Genomic DNA, 19,304 nt, shown 5'->3' on the forward strand with positions numbered 1-19,304 from the left:
CTTGCAGTATAATAATAATAATTTTTAGAGCACATACTTATTTTCACAATGTGTGCCACTTCCGAAACACTTCTGTCTCGACGCCAGACTGTGGCTGTTTTAGCACCAAGTTTGAGGAAGGCTATAGCTGGATCTCCCCCTTTGCATATGTCATAAGAGATAGATTTAAATATCTATAACATTCAGGATAGAAAAGGCGGTAGACAAAATTCCTGTGTAGTCATTTCAACTCCTAGCATCTCTAACACAAATACACCAATATCCTTGCTGCCCTTCTCCCTTTCTCCATAAAGGCAGAGAAGCCAGACTGCAGCGAGCGCCTTCAGCTACAGAAGAGACTGGGCTGTAGAAATTTCCAGTGGTTTCTATCAAATGTGTACCCTGAACTCTCCCAATCTGGAGACACACCAAGATTCTCTGGCAAGGTAAGAGAAAACACACTATTAAGAATGATCTTTTTTTGCATTGTTCAAAGACTCCAGTGTCCCTTCCATGTCCTGAGTACTTGGTCCAAACAGGCAATGCAACCAGGGTGGGAGGAGAAAGAAAAAGACAAAGAGCTGTTCCAAATTCTCACAGAAATGCAGAAAACCAGCCAGGAACTGAACCCAGAGTGTCTGACTCGTTCAGTGTCACAGCTCAGAGGATCCTAACCTGAGGTTCTTCAGGTGCCATTAGTAAGGGAAAAGAACTGTGTTGCCTCGTGCAGATGGCAGAAGTGACAGCAGCCAGATATCTCTGTGCTGACCCATGTGCACAAAGAGAAAAAAAGGATTTCTTCAGTCCTGCACTTCCTGAAGGAGAGAAGTGATAGCAATAGCAGTTCCCTGGCTGACTGTGTACAGGACATGGAATGCCTGGGGTTTTTTTTAAACACAGAGTTGATAATTATAATTCATTGAATATTAATTTATTCCCAGCAGCCTTACTGGAAGGGAGTTTCCCCCAGCAAGGCAACAAGGTCTACTAATTAATTCACACTCAGCTATCTTTAGCCAGATTTTACTGTGTCCTTTTACTATTTTATGTGCTCTTTATTTTCAGAAAATAAAGCTTGAGAAAAGTTTAAGAACTGAGTTTGGATCACAGGAATTGTGACGTTTCTTCTGGAATATCTTGTGTTTTTTCTGACTACAGTGTCCTGTTGAAGTGCAATTTTTCACTAGCATAAACATTTAGATACCTTTCTTTTAATTATCATAATAGTTAAATCCAGAAGTGGATCTCTCTAATTTAAACAAAACTCACTGGATAACTGAGCCTGGGTGAAACACTGCCTCTTATATCACATTAGTTTGCAAGATCAATATGCAAGACCAAGTCTGAAAGAAAAGAAATAGTACCTGATTTATGAACAAAATCATATATCATAAAGGGAAACAATCACAAAATGTTAGGTGAAGGATATTTTGTTTGTATCCAATTGTGACTTATTTCAGTATAAACGTTTTCTTACAGCTTTACAATACTGGTGTTGGCTTCTGTGCAGATTACAGGCCTGGAAGAGCTACTGCAGAAGGGTCTATTGAGCTCTCCCCTTGCAGTGACAGTCCCACCCAGGTATACTTTGAGTGTTTAGGCACTGTGTGAGACCTAGGGAGCCATGCTGAAAACAGGCACCCCAACATGTAAGGGGCTGGCATGTTCAAAATTAGCATGTGCTAAAGCAACAATGCCCACTCTTCCACAGCTAAGTGCCACTCAAAAAATGCCAATGTCTCCATGTGTCACTGGGGCAGATACCCGCACTTTGCTCCAGAAGACAAAATTAAGCACTTATTTGTTTAGTATATTTGGTAGTGTCTGGGGAAGAGAAAGCTTGTGAGTAAAAAATACTTAACTGTTCCAAAATATAGAGGGGGAGGAGGGGATTCTCCCTTAGTGACTTAATCTGAAGATTAATGCCTAAACTGCAGTCTATGGCAAGAGAATATTAATTTACACTCCCTAGCTGGCATCGGTCTAGCTCGGGTTGAGATGCAAGCACATTTCAAACTGCAGCATGTGAAGACACTGTCAGAAACACCCTTCTATTCAAATATTTATGAAACTGGAAAATTTTATGACAGGGTGGGTTTATGTCACACATAATCATAGTTCACAAAGCCTTTCCTTGGGTAAATAGTTATGCCAGAATTAGCTAGCAGGGGGAACTGCTTGAAGGGTCAAGGCTGTTGGCTCTCTGTAACTCATGTTTGGATTGCATCTTAACAAACACGTACAGGAAATTGTCTTTAGGATTAGCCTTTAAAAATGAACTGGGATGTCCATCTATCATTGTTCAAACAAACCCTTCCTTTCCCAGCACTTTGAATATAACATGAAGGAAATCTTGCTTGGTTCTGCTCCACGGCTTTGCTTTGATGTCAGACACGGGAAGGTTATCCCTCAAAACTGTACAAAGGAGACAGACAACAGCAACCAGCACTGGGATGTCCAGGAGGTCAGTGGTGGCTCTGCCATGGGGGAAAGGCAGCTGATGGTGACTGTGGGATCACTGGGTGATTTCCAGATTTGTGTGTAAGGAAGAGATGAGGTACTTGAAGGGCAAATTTCACTTCTGTACCTTTTTAACCCAGAAAAAATAGCATGTCTCAAGCCCACTAACACTGTCTATGTAAAAAGCATTTGGTTTAGAAATACAATGACAGAAATCCTACCTAAAATCCTGTGTCTTTGTTTTACCTGTTCGCCTTACTGGCCTTATTGGAATAGAATCAGAATCAGTGGTTGTGAAAATAAGAGCAGGGCAAATCCTTTCCCATTTCCTTCAGATTGAGGGAAGGTTTGGAAATCCTGACCGCTCCTAAATGAGAGCCCTTTGTGGAGCTTACAATGGGAAACATTAAATTTTCTCCTGCATTGTAAGAGAAGAACAAACTTCCTATTAGAGAAATTCACTGTTTTTCAGTGAACTTTACTCAGCAGAGCAGGAACTCCTCAACAAGACTGAAAAATGTCATGCTCTGGTACAGCCTGGGAAAATGCAGTTACTGTAGTTGTAGGGATCCAGCAATCCTCTGGAACAGCCCTACTGTAATTTGGTTTGATTCCTTAGGCAAGCACTGGTCCTTATGAAATGTTTTGGCCTGTGGTACTGAGGTGGTGCTGATGACAACCTGTAGCCATAGGAAAGAAACAGTGGTGGAAGAGAACTCAGCACCTACCACTCATGTTAGCTTCAAAAGGAACTATGAATATTCACCATGCTCTGGGCACACAGCTAAATCCAGTCATTGTGTTTGGAGCATTGCTTAAAAAAAAACCTGAACAACCAGTTATTACTGGTGATATATTGTATATAAATTTTCTGAAACATGGCCTAGCTTTTACTGGAAATCCCTTACTTTTAATTTGTTCTTTCTTTCCCTTCTTCTCTCATCTTGTAGAATGGAATGATTGTCCATATCCTTTCTGGCAAATGCATAGAGGCAGCAAAGAGTGAAGATGAGAAGGACTTGTTTCTGTCTGCATGTAACAAGAACACAAATCAGGTGTGGCAATTTGAGCGTTCCCATGGGCTGCGTCAGAGGTGACTGGCAGGTCTCTGCAGAGGTCAAGTCTCCAAAGTTTAACATTACTTCTGCTTGGGATTTAAGATGCATTTCCTGCAAGGACAAGAAAGCTGTTTGTGTTTGCTGTAGCATGCAGGGAAGTCAGGAATTTCTCTTGTTTAAAAGCCTGGCTCCTGGTTAACCCAGCTCTAGCTAAAACCTCTATTTATTCTGTGAAGCAGGGAACAGAGAGATTGTGAGAATCAATAAATTCTCAACTCTGCTATTTCAGAAGACACTTAAGTTTGCCCTTTGATGGAAACATGGAAAATTGGCTGCCAGACAGCTTGTCTTCAGTATATGCTGTGACTTCTCAGGGTACAGGAAAAAAAGTGAGATTTTTGAAACTGTAAGAGGAAGCCAGCTAAACCAGGACAGGAGTTTAGCCTTGTTTTACAGTGCCCTCGACTCATATAAAACAAAATAGGTTTTGTATGTATGAAATTAATAGATGTTTCCACATGTAATGGCAAAAATTTTGTTTTCCAATTAACCTGAGCCAAATTTCTACTCTCTGTGAGATTACACAGAGCATAAATTAACACTTAATTAGGCACTAATTGCTCTAATTGACTTGGACTACTAACAGTCCTCAGTGTTTGGCACACCCTTCCTTAAATCCTTATCCACAGTCTAATTTGGATGGCAGAATGAGACTGAAATATTAACAATTTTTTTTGTTGTTGTTTTAATTATATTTAAGGACAACTCCTCAGGAAACTTTTGTGCTACTAAGGAGGGTAACAACTTCTCTGCTTATTTGGGAATAGAAAGAATCGGTGGCATCCATTTGCTCTTGTAAAGCCATGGCATGAGCTTACTATTATTATTATTATTATTACTATTATTATTATTACTATTATTATTGCAGTAACAGAAGTGCTGGCTGAAAACAGCAAGTGAAGGGAAACAGCCAGTTTCAACAGTGGCTACCTAGGAAGAAAATACTGGTTTGCTTCCATTTGCTTGCAGCCTGAGTTAAGTCTTTCAAGCTGTCAGTTTTAGCCAAGAAGATTGTATATATTCTTGCTGTCGAGGGTCTTCAAGATGTTCCTGAAAAGAACAAATTTTCTAAAGAAGCTTCTTCTGTAGAGCCTGCATTGCTGCTGACCTGCTGTCATTCAAAGGAGTGAATGAGAGATGAGGTTAAATAACAAGAATGGTCCCAAGCAAACTTAGCCAAGCAAACTTCCACTGCAGTATCTCATTAGGGTACTTTCCTTTTTGAAGGTAAAGTCAATGATGACACTTCCCAAGAGCCTGCTAAGAAAGAAGAACAAAGATTTGGGAGTCTTCCCACATCAACACCACATCTGATTTGTAGTATAGATCAATGATAATCCTATGTACATATTAAAGGGGAAGGACATCTTTAATGAAAATCACTTAGGTTTTGCATTATTTTCAAGAGACAGAAAATTGTGGGGTTTTTTTAAATGCACAGCACATTGTTTAAACTTCAGAGAAAGGAAGGAGTAACAGATTATTCTGCTTGGAGCCTTCCAGTTACCTGCTCTCAGTAAATCATAATAAATTGGTATCAAGCATATAAAATTGGTTACAACAGAGGACATGAAGAGTATTCTCTGTTGTGTTGTCCAAAACATCTCCCAGTGTCTAATTCTCTGTCTACTTTGAGTGCTAAAGATTTCACACTGTGTTCAGGCATCACTCCAATCATCTTGATTACCACTTATGCTTTCTTTGATAGCATCAGAATCTATTACTATTTCTGCTGTGTCATTTAAAATTTCCTGTGACATTCTGGAAAATGCTTTAATTTTCAGCTAAGATGATGATAGCAACCTCTTCCAGAACACAAGTGATACCTGACCATTGCCCAAATCTAGGGTGAGAAAAGAGAATTTTTTAAATTGCATAAATGCTGTTTTAATGACATGTGATGCCTTTATTTTAAATTATGACTATGCCAGGTTTTTAAATTATGTATTATTTATTATATTTTGGACACTAAACTGGGAATATAATTCCTTCAGAATTTAGGTAAATGTTAAAAAATGTGTATACAAATATGGTAATTGACCACAAGTGATATTTATCTCAAAGAAGAATGAAAATATATTGGTTTAGAGAGGAAATGTTTGGAATTTCAGAGACATGGACATCTTCATTTATACTACTTTTTAACATAGTGTTAAAAACCTAGAAAAGAAGGTTTGCTGTAGATATATGTACCATATAAAAATATGTTACCTAATACCTCTTCAAAAGATAAAATTAAAACCTATGGTGCAGTACCATTTAGGAAATAATTGTCAATGCACTTGTTTCACTTAGTAACAGAGTAAATGTGTGTTTGGTTTCCAAGGGAACTGAATTCCAGAGCATGAGCCAGAAGGGGATGTGGATTGTGGAGCACACTTCCCTCTAATATCAACATAACTTAGTACACACAAATTAAAAAAAAACCAAAGGGAAAGCATCTATCCCTGTTGTTCCTACTTTCCTTCCTATATGGCTTTTAACTGGATTGGTTGGTTTTACCAATATTGTTTCCTCATGGTGGCCATTCAGACTTTGCCCCTGTGGTTACATCCAGCAGATAAACTCTTCTCCTCATGGAATTGGGCTCAACAAAGAGTGGTGGCTAAGCATGCTGGTATGTTTTCCTCATGTTTACCCATCTTTCATGCAAAACTAGCACACAATGATGCTTTGAGCACCACAAAACATAGAATTACTTTCAGTTGTCTATTTAGACATGGTCAACATTTCAGGTTCCACTAACTCCTGTGACAGGAGAAAAATGTAAGGACAAAATGTTTCATGCAAGAATGAAGCAGTTTAAACTTTGAAAGCTTCCAAAGCCTCAGGCAAGAGCAAAGGAATTCCAGCATAACACAAATAAATACCTTATAATGTAACTCCACCTGTTTCTTTGAATTTCACAATCCAGGCACAGTGCTTTGAGCCAAACCCACCCATGAAGCTGAGTTAAAAGGTCAGATTCAGAACAGGTCACCTTTTGGTTGATAGCACTTACTAAACAACCTAGTTTATTCCTCTCCCAGCTCATGGAAAATGGAAGAAAATAAAGCCTTGAAATGCTATTCAGAGTACTTTTAAAGCAAGTCTCAGTTGATGCAGTTGGTGTTGGCTGCAGGCTGGGCTTTGTCCTGTTAGTGAGGTGCCATCAGTGGCACAGAGAAACAATGGCAGCATTCCTCTCCATGTGTTAACCTGAAGCCTAAACGGGGACAGAAGGTTTATCAACCTTCATGCTAAATCCTGTAGCACAGAAATGTTGAGGGTATCTCTCAGTCCACGTGTAAGTGCTTCCAGGTGCTGCCTGGAAGATGTTCATTGAGCTGTAATACTGCTGATTGAAATGCAAAAGCTTCCATTTCTGATATCCCCAGAAAAGAATGGAGCTATGTTCAGGCATCCTAGACAAGAACAGTAACAGTCTAGGTTTCCATAACAGCTGGAAGGTGACATGTGAGTGAGAGCTTTCAGACTCTGACTTTCTATCTCATTTTATCTCAAGCAGTTTGAGTCAAACTGCAAACATATTGGAAGAGAGTACAAAAGGAGTGTTTTGCAAATAGGTAACATGTTTTTAAGCTCATGTTTTTAAGCTATGCAAACTGCACGTGTCTGCCCTGAATAAAGTGTATCAATGCACAAAGAAACATATTTTTATTTCCTTCATTGTGTTATGATTTGTTAATGCCTTCTTTTCCTCATGCTGCAGCACAGCTGGTCTGCAAAAAACCCAGTCAGAAAGCGCCCAGCAGCAATACCCTCATTAAGCCATCACCTGACAGTCTTACAGAAATGTACAGGAGGACTTGCCCCTGTCAGCATCTTAGAGGGGGGTTTGAATTTGCAGATCTTTGCCATAATTTCCATTGATTTGATTGGAAAGGTCTGAATAAGAACTCCAAACACAGTCCCTGGAAAGTGTGAACTCCAGCACACCCTTCAGGCAGCTCACAGCTGCTTATTCACCAGGTGCTTTGGAAGGATGTTTTGGAAAAACAATCTGGCTGCATTACTTGAGATAGAAGCCATAGTGGGTTTGCTATCTTTACAGCTGCTAATTTTTAACTTATTTTTTTTAATTAGCTATCACTCTTGGAGATGATTATGCTTTAGACACATGGAAGAGGATCCACCTCTGTTAACTGTGGCCACCTGAACAGCAGTCACAACTAAGGCAGTTGTCTAAGTTTCTTCTGCTGGTGAGCAGAGTACATTTCCAGAGGTAATCAATGGCAAGTATTAAACCAATATGGGTAAATCACTATCTAGAAATGCTTGCTTTCTCTACTGATTAAAGAGGGTTTCTTGATAATTAATTTAGATGTCATGTATCAATTTTAAACTGGAGTTAAGTGGAAGGAAAATAATCCCAAAGGGTAGCCAGGCTAAAATCCCTTCCAGGAGCCCAACCCCAGTGCCCAGCTCTTCCAAGATTCCCCCAAGATCTGGCTTTAGGCACAGAGATGACAGCCAAGAACAAACTTGCTACCATCTGCAGTTTCCTCAAATGAGTTAAATCCAACAGCACACTTTTCCAAGACAGCTTCTTTGTTCACAGACTGAGAGACCCCATTGTGTAGGATGCTGTGTTAAAAGATGATCTAGTCCCGAAGGAATAAGAATTTAAATTTTCAGAAGTCTCTCTATAATATTTTGAAGATGTTAACTCTAATATTAATAATAAATCTTCTATATCTTTCTGCTGAGTAGGCTGGAAGGCTGCAGCAGAATTTTCACTACACAGAACAGACACAGGTGCCAGGATTGTTTGCAAGGTTCTTCTTAGCTTGAACCTAAGTTACAGACAGACCAGCCTGAGGACTGAATGCATTACTCAGTTTCTAAGTAGCTGCACAATGACCTTTCTTAGAGTCCATCACCTTTGGTAATACTATTGTGATATTTATTTACACCAATGGTAATTTTGTGTTACAAACTGAGAAAAAGGTGAAAGTAATTGACTTTTTGAAAATTTGCATATTATAAAAATACTAAATATATTTTAAAATATCTAATCTATTTTGTGCAATTACTCAAAAGATTGCTCTGCATTTATTAGTCCCTCAGTCTTACAGACTGATAACAAATAATTTAATAATGTTGCTTACATTTTTATAGGGATAAATGAGCCATAAAGGATTACATCCCTCAGTATTATATTTTCATGGTATTTTTTATTCACCTGTTATTATGCTATTAGGTGAAAACTGAGGTTTTTTACAGTCTCTTTTTTATCACTTACTGTAATAATAATTACACAAAAAATTTAAGTGCAGCTCCAAAAGAAAATCAACTGGTGCTTTGATGTATCAGGAGTTCAAGATGGACAACATCAGACATTTATACCTGAGTACAAGCCCTAGGGAGGCTGCTTGGGAGATGGATCACCCTTTATACATCTAGTTTGGGATTACTGAACAAACCAAAAGTGGTCAAAAGCTATAGCCAAATCAAAATGTTGGATGCAAACATGTCCTGTAGAGACAACAGGTAATTGCATTAGAGTCATCTTCTTTTGCTTTTCCTCTTATTGGCACACACTTTGCCTGCTTAGAAATCAAGAGCCAAGCAGTAAACAGAGTTTAATAATCAAAATACTTCAAGTGGGCAGACTCATAGAATTCATTATGTCAATTAAAAAGTAAGCCTTGCAGTAAATTTCACATTGGACAGGTTGCCTTGTAAACCCTTGTCTTACCTAGTTTGTGTATGTGTCATACTTAACAAAAACTGATCATCTGTGGTGCCAAGAGCTGCCTTCACTTACAATCAGTCAACAGACCACAGAGCCTGGAAGATCACTTGGTCTGATGCTCCCTGAGCCCATGCAGTCCAGCTGATGGATCCTTGGCTGCCACAGCAAGCTCCTGGACAGTGGCAAGAGGCACTTCTTCAGGGCAGTTTGCTGCTGATTCCTTGGCTTGCAGAAGCAAAGGAAACATGAATTTCCTGGTGCAGCAACCCGCGGTCAGTCTGTGGTGTCTGCACACATTCGCCCACGCACCAGCCCAGGAGCAGAGCCCGGTGCTGACGCTAAGGAAATAACTTTGAGTTGTGTGGTTTGGGCCAGCTCCTGCTGCTGGAACAACCTTCTGTGTGCAGCCCGTGACAAAACTCTTAAGATTCTCTAGTGCCAAGAACAACTCTTAAATCAGCAACGAGAGGAAAGGGTGAAACAAAATAGGTCTTGCCGCTGGAAAAGAACTTGATAAGCAAAATAAGAACAATGAGACCATAATTTGCTAATTGCAAGGAGATGTCCGTCTTTTCTATAAAATATACAATTTTGGCAGTTTCTTTCAAGATTAGATGTAACATGATGCTCAGACTTGGCAGACAGTGGTGATTTCATTTTGAGGACTTTCCAAGGTTTCTGAATTTGCTTTCAGTCAGACCCACCATTTCCTGTGCTCTCTGGAACAGAGCTGGGATGCTCACACAGGCAGTGATGAGGGAGGTCCCCAGGCCAAGCTGCCCATGGCAAGGTGCTGGGCTCTGCTTCCTTGTCACCCATCATAAGAAACAGCCTTTTCCTCTGGGCTATCTTACTTTCAATATGTGGGCAAATTTTGATGAAAAATTGTTTTCCTGGATTTTTACTGCTAGATCTTGTGAACACGTCTACAACAATTACATGCCAGCAAAAACTGTAGACTCAGCAAAATGAGGAAAATCAATATTTGATTTTTAACAGGGAGAAAGAATATAGAGGCAAATGGGAAGAGGAGAATTTAATTTCAGTTCCCAAGTACCTCCATCCATTTCTTTCTATGGCACTGGAGGACTGCAGAACAACCCAGCTGGGCTACTACAATAACAGAAGCCTCAGGTTTATTTTGCAAGTACTGGTTCCTGATGACATGCCTGACAGGGAAAGGCTTTTTTACATTTTCATATTTGCTTCCTAAAGTGGTAGCAGTGAAAATGAGAATGAGGATGTGTCATTAAATAAATGACTGTCTACCTCAGCAGCAAAATTGAACTAGGTACATAAAACAAACAATTGACAATCTCTGATTGGAGTTCAAAATTAGGCCACTTCATTTATCAGCAAATGTTGCTGTGTTTAGTAGCAATTAATTACAGAAAGGGTTTTGAAGTTTGTGATGTAATTTTTTAAAAAACCTAAGCCTTTATTCTCAGACCTAGGCCTCTGTAACAGTGTCAGATTTCATGTGGTTCATGTTGATGTTGTGTTGATTTAAGTAAAGTTACAGCTATTGGCAGAAACAGCTTACATAAGAATGTCCATTTTCAAACACCCCTCATTTTTACTTTGAATTAGAAACTGTTAAAGTGAAAAGCATGAAAACATGAATCAAATGGCAAGAAGTCTAAAAAAAAGGAGATGCAGAAGTACATAAACATGATGTACTATCTGAAAGACTACAGATCATAAAGTGACCTCATGACTTTGAGAAACTTGGTGATTTTTGAGTACACTGGATTTAAAGACAACATGCCAAGGTAGAGAAATGTCTGCCTAACATTAACAGTAAAACATGCTATCCCCCACACTGGGTTTCAGGGACCAGACACTGAGGTCCAGCTTGTGAAAATGTTCTAGTCCCAAATTAATAGGTATGTTTTGTCTCCATTCTTTATTGGTTTTAGGACCTCTAATGGCAGAAAAAAAGGCATTTGTAGAGAAGGTCATCTGGAAAGCTCTTAACATGAAAGCAAGTATGGCCAGTATGGCCATGAACTCCAGCCAGTAAGAAATAAATGTGAAAATGCCATTTAATTAAAATTCTGGATTTTCTCCAGGAAGAATTATCTCATCTTCTTTCTTTTTATATACTGCATACTGCAAAAAGAATAAACTGAAGCAGACCTCTCCACTTGTAAAGAGAATTATGCTTTTGTGCTAACCAAGGAACATAATGGTACACTCATTACAAAAAAAAATAAGTTCCACTTTCTCCCCTCCAGCACCCCAAAAAAATCCTACTATTCTTCTGTGCATAAGTGTCCAAATCCAGTGCTCCTATTGCCTAACTCAATGAAAGACTGAAGTCTGCTAGCAAAATGTCCAAGACATAAAATACATTCAAAGCTACTGGTAACTTAGTTCATGCCTGTCACTAATCTTTTTAGCAAACAGCTACTCTCAATTATTGATATTTCATTATGGGGTTTCAAGGTGACTCTTGATGACAGGTAAAACCACAAATTTTCTGCTTCTCAGTAGGCAGGCTGATAAACACTGGAAATGTACAGCACACTATGAAAATCTGCCCCTCCAGGTAACTCGCATTTTGACTCTTGACAACAAAAAAATGTTGGGTTTTGTCTGCATCCCTTTGCCTGATCATTGCAGCTGTGCCAGTTCTATTAAAACCCCTCACCTTTGTGGATCTAGGATTTGTCACTCTAAACAGAAAAGAATATTAAGCTGCAAAAAGGGCAAGAACAATTTATACCTGCTCATATACTAGGTCTCATCAGTGCAACTCTATTATTAAAAATGTTTTAAAACAAACCTGCGAAATAGATAGTAAAATTAGTAAACCCCCTACATGTGGAAAAAGTCTACAGCTATCAAGAACATAGGAGGGCCATATTCTTTTTTTTCTTGGTTCTGGCAATAAAAAGACAGTCCTAATGGAGAACACAGGAGAGCAAGTACCAGCAGAACTGACAAGATGGAGGAGGTATTTCTCAGACAGTGAGAATGTGCAGGTGGCCATTTGTTCTACCGAGACCAAGATCTCTCTTTTTCTGGCTGGACATGTCAGAGAGATGCACAAATCTGTGACTGAGGTTTTGTCCCTGCCCTATTTAAGAGGCTCATCTCATTTACTATGGAGAGTCTTGGAAATGTCATTTCTTGGCAGTCACGAGCAATGAATTACAATATGCTACATCTGGAGGAAAATGGGGGAAAGAATCTGCATGGTACAGACTTGGAAAGTGCAAGACTGAGCAAAACTAAACAGTATTTCATATTGATAAAAAACATTTAAAATAAGACAGTCACCTCAGTAAGAAAGCAGACTAATAAAACTGAGCAGTTTGAGATTTTCTCTAAAGGATATTTCAGGTAGCTGAAAGGATATTTCAGGTATGGATGTAGCTCCAGGTGTGGATATAGCTCCTCAAATCTCACCAAGGTGTTTTGCTCCCAAGTTAGTGTTGGGCAACTGCTCAGGAGCATCAAGAACATGTGTAATAAAGCTGGGGAGTGTTCAGGGGCATCCAGTTGTGGGGATCACAGCCTGACCTTATGGAGCAAGGTCACCTTATGGTGACAGAGGCTAATTCTATTCAGGTATCTCACGTCTGAAGGGTATTGTAATAGAGATTGTAAAGCTACTGAAATAAAATTAGTAGAAAGAATTAAACTGTAATGTAAAAAATAAAAGACAGAATAAGATTCATTATGCACTGGATAACATCCCCTGAAAAATTTGGAGGAACCAAAACTACTGAAGGTTGGTGTCAAGTGCCACCCCAGGTGGCAGGATAGTGTAGGATGAGAAATACTGTGAGACTTCATACTGACTTCTTCAGAATAAAATTAATATTTTCATAAATGCTGAAATGCTTCAATTGACACTCTGGGACCAAACTGATTTTTATTAATAAAAAATTGCTTCCCCTCTCTCCTACCTATTTTTCAGTGCTACAAGAGTTAAAAAAATAAACAAAAAGGGAACTGTATCTGACCAAGAGCTGTCACAGAATGTGTCTTGAGGCATTATGGCTCTGGTGAGGACAATGTCATGCTCCTAGAAATCATGGTTTTGTCTGTGCTTCTGCCTCTCCCTGAGCCATTAACAGCCTCAGATGTGGATGACACTGAAATGCACTTGCTCAGTCTGGTTTTTTTGGCTGACACAGCGAAGCAGCATTCAAAGTGAGGCTGAAACATTTATGAGAGAGAGTCATGGAAGGGCAGAAAATCCAGAAATGTATTATTTACTGCACATGTTCTTTAGTCTCTCTTCATGGGTAATTCATTTGAATTCTGCTCTTCTGTAGGGTGAAGTGGATCTGAAGTAACATCCCTGAAGCAGCCTGTGTTACTCCAGATTTACAGAGCTGTGCTGGATGGCAGGATCTGCCTCGGAGCCTTTTATATTAGCTGGGTCTCAGAGGGTGCTCTATGCCTAGGGCTCAGGATATTCCCAGCCAGCTTAATTTTCACAAGCTGCCCTTGCAAGGCAAGCTGCAAATGTATTTACAGATCTAGCACAATAATTTCTTACTCCTCAAGTTGGTTAACCTGTCAGAAATAGATCTCTCTCTTTCTTCAGACTTCTATTTTTGCAGGTGCCTCTGCTATAAAGGCCTCAGGCGTACAAAAATGAACTAGACAAAATGTGCAGACGCTTTATTTGGCATGGAAAGAACCCAAGGACACAGCCCTGCTACGGCTGCAAAAATTAAAAAGAATATGGGGAACTTGGCCTTCCTCAGTGGAAACTTGACATTTGGGTGGCCCTGCTGCAGCCTGTGTGGGGCTGGCAGTTGCTGTCTCTGAATGGAGGCTGACTTAACCTGGATCTCTATCAAATCCTCCCTCTGCGAGACCGTGCATTTGGCAGAGGTACTGACAGAAATCCTCTGTCTGAGAAAGCACAATCAAATCCTGTTAGGCACAATATCTTGAAAAGTGGGTCCATTAGTTTAAAACACTGAGAAAGTTTAACTGTGGCTGTTTGGCATTTACTCTGGTTGCTGATTTATTTGAATTCTCCTTCAGTTACAAAAATCCTAAACTTGAAAAAAATACCAAGGGGAAAAAAAAAGATCTAAGGATCTGCAAGAATGAGTGTTTTTTAGGGGGCAGATTACATTCTTCCAGTATGCATCTTTTATACATCATCCCCCTCCTGTGTATGCACAGGAGATAACCAAGCAGTCCTAACTACTGGGATACTTGTAAGAAACAAATTCTGAGCTTGGTGCCTGAACAAACAGCTGGGGTGGGAAGAAAATCCTTCCTCTTATAAGTAGAAGGAAGTGGATCCTGAAGCACTGCATCCCCCTCGGGCTGCCCCACTACTCTCAGTTCAGTGTGCACAGAGGAAACACACTGAGGAAAAGCTTAGTTATCAGCTCTCTCTGCTGCTCTCCCTTGCTCCCACAGCAAAATCCTACCTCTAGGTTGCTAAGCAGTTTGTGGTGAAGATGTAGGGGCCACAAAAGCATATTTTGATGCCCAAGGCATGGTGCCAGTTTGGTGTGCCATCACCTGCTCTCTTCTGGGCCTTGTGTCAAGGGATATTAAAAAGACGACCCTCATTCCAGTTCAAAGCAGAGCTTGAACTTTATGAACCATCCCTGGCAAGGACTGTGTTTCTCTGCTTGCCATGTCCTTTCCACAGTGCTGTCTGCATTTGCCTGGCACTGTCCCACGGTGCACCATCCCCGGCTTTGGGAATTTTGATGTTTGTCTCAAGAAATGTATTAAGTTCCCAACTCCACAGCTTTTACTTGCCCAAGGAAAGCTCACAGGCTCTGACCTCAGGCTGTTTGCAAAGCCTGTCAAAACCCATTTGTCTAGGAGACTGCAGCAGCAAATATCACAGTTAAGGCTAAAAGGCAATTCTATGCCAAGCTCATTCTAGGTCACTAACTTCCTAAGGGTATTCTTCCAAGAAATAGCTTCATCTTGAGTAGTTCTGCAAGAGGAGAGAGACTGTGAGTTATAGTTAACTCCTTCATCACAAGGAAAAGCACGAATCCTTCAGTCTATCACATTTAGCATTCAACATTTATTCAGGCTAAGACTTCCCCCCTTAGGGCCAATACTAGGAAATAAAGTTACAAGGAAACAGTACATTTGAATGAAAGAAAATATTCTTTGCCCTTTCAAAAAGCACACTATTTTATATGTGCATCTTGGGCAGTATCCCCACTTCTTTTAGGAAAGTAAATAGTGTATTCAAAACAAAAAGAAATCTCACATTGAAAAACTGCATTAACTCAAATAAAAGGCTTCACTGCCCAGAAAACTCAGATATCCCTCAGAAAAGCCACTGTAGCAAAGACAAGGAAATACGAGAGGCACACAGATGCAGCTTTGAAGGAAGAGATGAAGTCATGTAAGAAGTGCAATAGGGCTAAATAAAATGAACATGCAAGGGAAGTAACACCTTACAAAATTAAACAAATGAAGCCAGCTAAATGATGGGAGGAGTGGACATAAACCAGTCTTGGACAGTCCTACCAAAGTGCATAGAGCTTGCACACCTTCATCAGCTGCTGATAGGAGGTTGTGGGAGGGAGTAGCAGGAAACTGCCTGAATCCACAGTCCCTTAGATCACCTCATCTTCTAAAAACCACCCAGGCCACGAGGAAGAGACAGGAGGATAAAGACAAGGTTATTCTAAGGCTTACACTCTAAAAACTTATTTCCTTAACTAAATGTAAGTTCTAAGATAATGTCAGCCCAGTGCTCACCAAATGTCAAACAACAACATCACGTTAGGAATTTTTGGAGAATAGAGAGCAGAATAGAGAACAAATATTACTATGCAAATGTATGCATAATGCATCCATGTCTAGAACTGTGCACAGTTCCTATTTCCCTTTCAAAAATGGTGCAGAAAAAGAAGAAAAAAAAATCTTAACAGTCCTCAGCAGGCTAGAGAGCTGAAAGCAGAAAACTGTCTCCTCCTATCCAAAAGATGTCTTTAAATGAACCCCAATGCAATGGGTTCAATAGAAACAGAGTGACATGTCTCTTCATAAGGCACACTTCACTTGGGCAATTCCTTTCCAGGGGATGCAGTGGACTTTGTGATGTGGATTCAAAAAGTGATTAGACAAATTCATGGGAAAATATATATTGTTCATGGTATTTAACAACAATGCATCAGTCTCAAGAAGTCTGTGACTTTCAGGTTGTGTGGGAGGGTTGTAGGGAAGTATCCCCAAAGGCTTGCCCTGGCCATGGACTCTTCAGCAGCTGCTGGGCAGTGCTGGGGATGGGATGAAGCCCCTTGGTCTGCCCTGGGACAGTCAGTCCTGCTCTGATGCACTGGCATATTTTGCTGCCACAGCTCAGCTCAGCCTCCAGGACAGGAGCTTTCCTTACTGGCCCTGAAATGACCCTCTTGCAAGTTCTGCAAGAAAGGGACTGTGAGACTGACAGGTGTTTTGCCTGGATTTCTGCCTCTGGACTGTTGACATATCTAAATTCAAAATCTGGTTCTAGCTAAGGGATGTATGCCAGAATCCATCAATGTGGGAACACCTGTGCAGTGCACTGGGGCCACAGAAGATGCTACATAATATAAAAGTCAAATGTGTTCTACCCTAATAAGTGAAAAAGTAGGATAAGTAGGGGCTCATATTTTATCCACTATTTTTTTTGTAATTAAATTAACAATAACCTTAAAACACATTACAGGCTACAAAATCAGTTCTAATCCATTATAGTGATAAAAATGATTAATTTATGCTGCAGTCTTGCTATTGTCTAAAACCAAATACCTTAAGATGGTATTGCATTGCATAGGTACACAATTTTCATGAAAAGGATCAACAGACCTACTAAAAGACATGCAGAAATAAAAACTGTTAATATCTTTTTCAAAATATTTGGAAAAGAAAAAAAACCCTCCCTTGAAAACAGTAACTTTTTCTAGGCAGTGTGAAATAGTAATTGTTACTAAAAGTATACCAGAAATTTGTATTTTGTGTAAACACCACAGGACTACATATATAAAGAACATGCTAAGAAGTGGTGCAGCTATTTAGTGCTCCCGTGGATGGAAATCTTTTACTTGAAGTACTGAATGTAACAAAAAGTTGTCCTCTGACTTCTCCAGAAGGACAACTGAGACCAAAATAAAACCATTTGCTATGGAGCAGGAAAGGGCCTGAATAAGTCACAGAAGTGACTTACTGCCAGCTCCTGTTGATTTTACCCTTAGTCTTCATAGCTGGATCTTTCCCTAAAGCAACAGCTTCAGCATTCAAACAACAAGATAAAGATCTCTGTTTTGACATAGAAATAAAAAATGACCCCTCCTGGATGGGGCAGCTCTGCTCTGACCTTTGCACACCACTGTGCCTTCGGAGCGAGCTTCTCTTGGCTGGCTGCACTCACTCACAGGGTCAATGGCACAGCAGTGACTTTCCACATGACAGGAAACCTGTGCTGGACTGGTGAGCTGCCAAGAATTTGAGAGGTGACCTGGTGTGCAAACAGCTCAAAATGGTGACAGCAAGGGGAGGGAAGGAGTGATGATGGGTCACTTAAGGTGGGAAGGTTGCTCCACCCTTTTGGTTGGTCCCTTTTGACCCACTTCCTCCCTGAGCACAGGTGACACTGTGACAGCTGCTCTCCCTCTTGGCACAGCTTCTGTCAGTTGCTGCTTCTGTCACTCAACAGGTCTGACCAGTTTCAGGGCTGATGAGCCCAGCATCTCCACAGGATGCTGTCTGTCTCCTCCATGCCATGGAGAGACATTAAGAAATTAGCATTTTAAGTTACCATGAAGTAGAATCAAAGCAATCCACATGGAACTGCTAGGAGAAAATTCATGGCAAGCTTTAACTACTGCACCAAATACCTTGATAAACCCTATTTCAAAAACATTTCAAGTTTTCAGTGTAACAAATACCTATCCCTACAGTTAGCATGATCTGAGTGTTAAATTGGAATAGAAGAGATGGAGATGGAACATGCAGAAACTGCTTGTCTTTGTGACAATACATAGTTGTCAGTTCACTAACTTACATGAAATTTGTGCCAGTTTATTTGAAATTAATCAGTATCTGCTTCTTGGTGGTAATCTATGTAATGATCTTTAATTCTGTCCCTCTGCAAGGAACACCTGGGGGTTTTTTTTGGCAGGTGCTGAGAATCATAATTAAAAACTGTGATGGAGAGAAGGTATGTCAAGGTGCTTAGAAAGGGTCCTCTGGGACACCAGGACTTCCCTGATATATGGACAATGAAACAAGTGCAACAGCAAAATTACTGGCCTAATGACCTCAGCTCTTGGAGGGTCTGTGTCACAGACTTCTGAAGCAACTATTCAAAACTAATCATGTACACCACTGATATACAAGCACAATGAGCCAAAAGTACATGACCTTCTCAGAGAGTTTCTTTGAAATGCAAACAAGAATCTGACAGATCAGGGAGGCTAAGCCTCTTTAGTTTAATGAAGAGCAAATTATCTACCATTTCTTCCCATAAAATTGTGGCAACAGTGTATTGCTCGTTCTCACTGTTACACAGGAGTTCAGAGGTGTTCAACAGTATGAGAAATTTCACAGCTTGAGTATCTGGAATTGCCCATAAATTGTTCCACCCTCTCTAGCCTCTACCAAGTATGAATTATTCCATTAACATTCACGTGATGCTGTTTGCACCACACTGGCCTCCTCAGTGCAGACCCACGGACCTAATCAAACACATAATCAATCAATCTGTCTGTCAGATACAAGCAGCAAACAAGACTTCTTTGTGTCCTACACAATTGCCTCTTGAGAAAAAAAAGTGAGCTACTGGTTTGTAAGAGCATGTAATACACAAGTAATGCGTGAGGGGCCAGAGCCTGCTGCGCTGTGAGGAAACTTGTGACTGAATTCCTGACAAGGGACATTTCTGATGGCTTACTCACACTGCCCTGACTGCTGTTCTGGAATGACACACTATCAAAGAATATTTTAAAAAGATGACTGCAATCACTGGAATCAAAAGCTTCTTACAAGTTAACAAAAGACAAAAGTGGGCAATCATTTGGCTTTAGCAATGCTGAACTTTCATGAAGGAT

The 19,304-nt window shown here is 40.1% G+C and overlaps 1 protein-coding gene across 2 annotated transcripts in view; it reads left to right on the plus strand.

Annotated features, from left to right (window-relative positions):
- Positions 1–11,329, plus strand: part of GALNT15 (polypeptide N-acetylgalactosaminyltransferase 15) — a 34,085-nt gene extending 22,756 nt beyond the window's left edge. For both annotated transcript variants that reach the window (XM_054273623.1, XM_054273625.1), the window contains exons 8-11: positions 294–425; positions 1,459–1,560; positions 2,306–2,443; positions 3,390–11,329. In XM_054273623.1, coding sequence (XP_054129598.1) covers positions 294–425; positions 1,459–1,560; positions 2,306–2,443; positions 3,390–3,536 — 519 coding nt within the window. In that variant the 3' untranslated portion in view covers positions 3,537–11,329. The remainder of the gene's footprint in view (positions 1–293; positions 426–1,458; positions 1,561–2,305; positions 2,444–3,389) is intronic.
- The last annotated feature ends 7,975 nt before the right edge of the window (positions 11,330–19,304 follow it).

Source organism: Melozone crissalis, unplaced genomic scaffold (assembly GCF_028551555.1).
Source record: "Melozone crissalis strain CALT ecotype California unplaced genomic scaffold, PUWL_Pcris_2 ptg000016l_1, whole genome shotgun sequence".
NCBI lineage: Eukaryota > Metazoa > Chordata > Aves > Passeriformes > Passerellidae > Melozone > Melozone crissalis.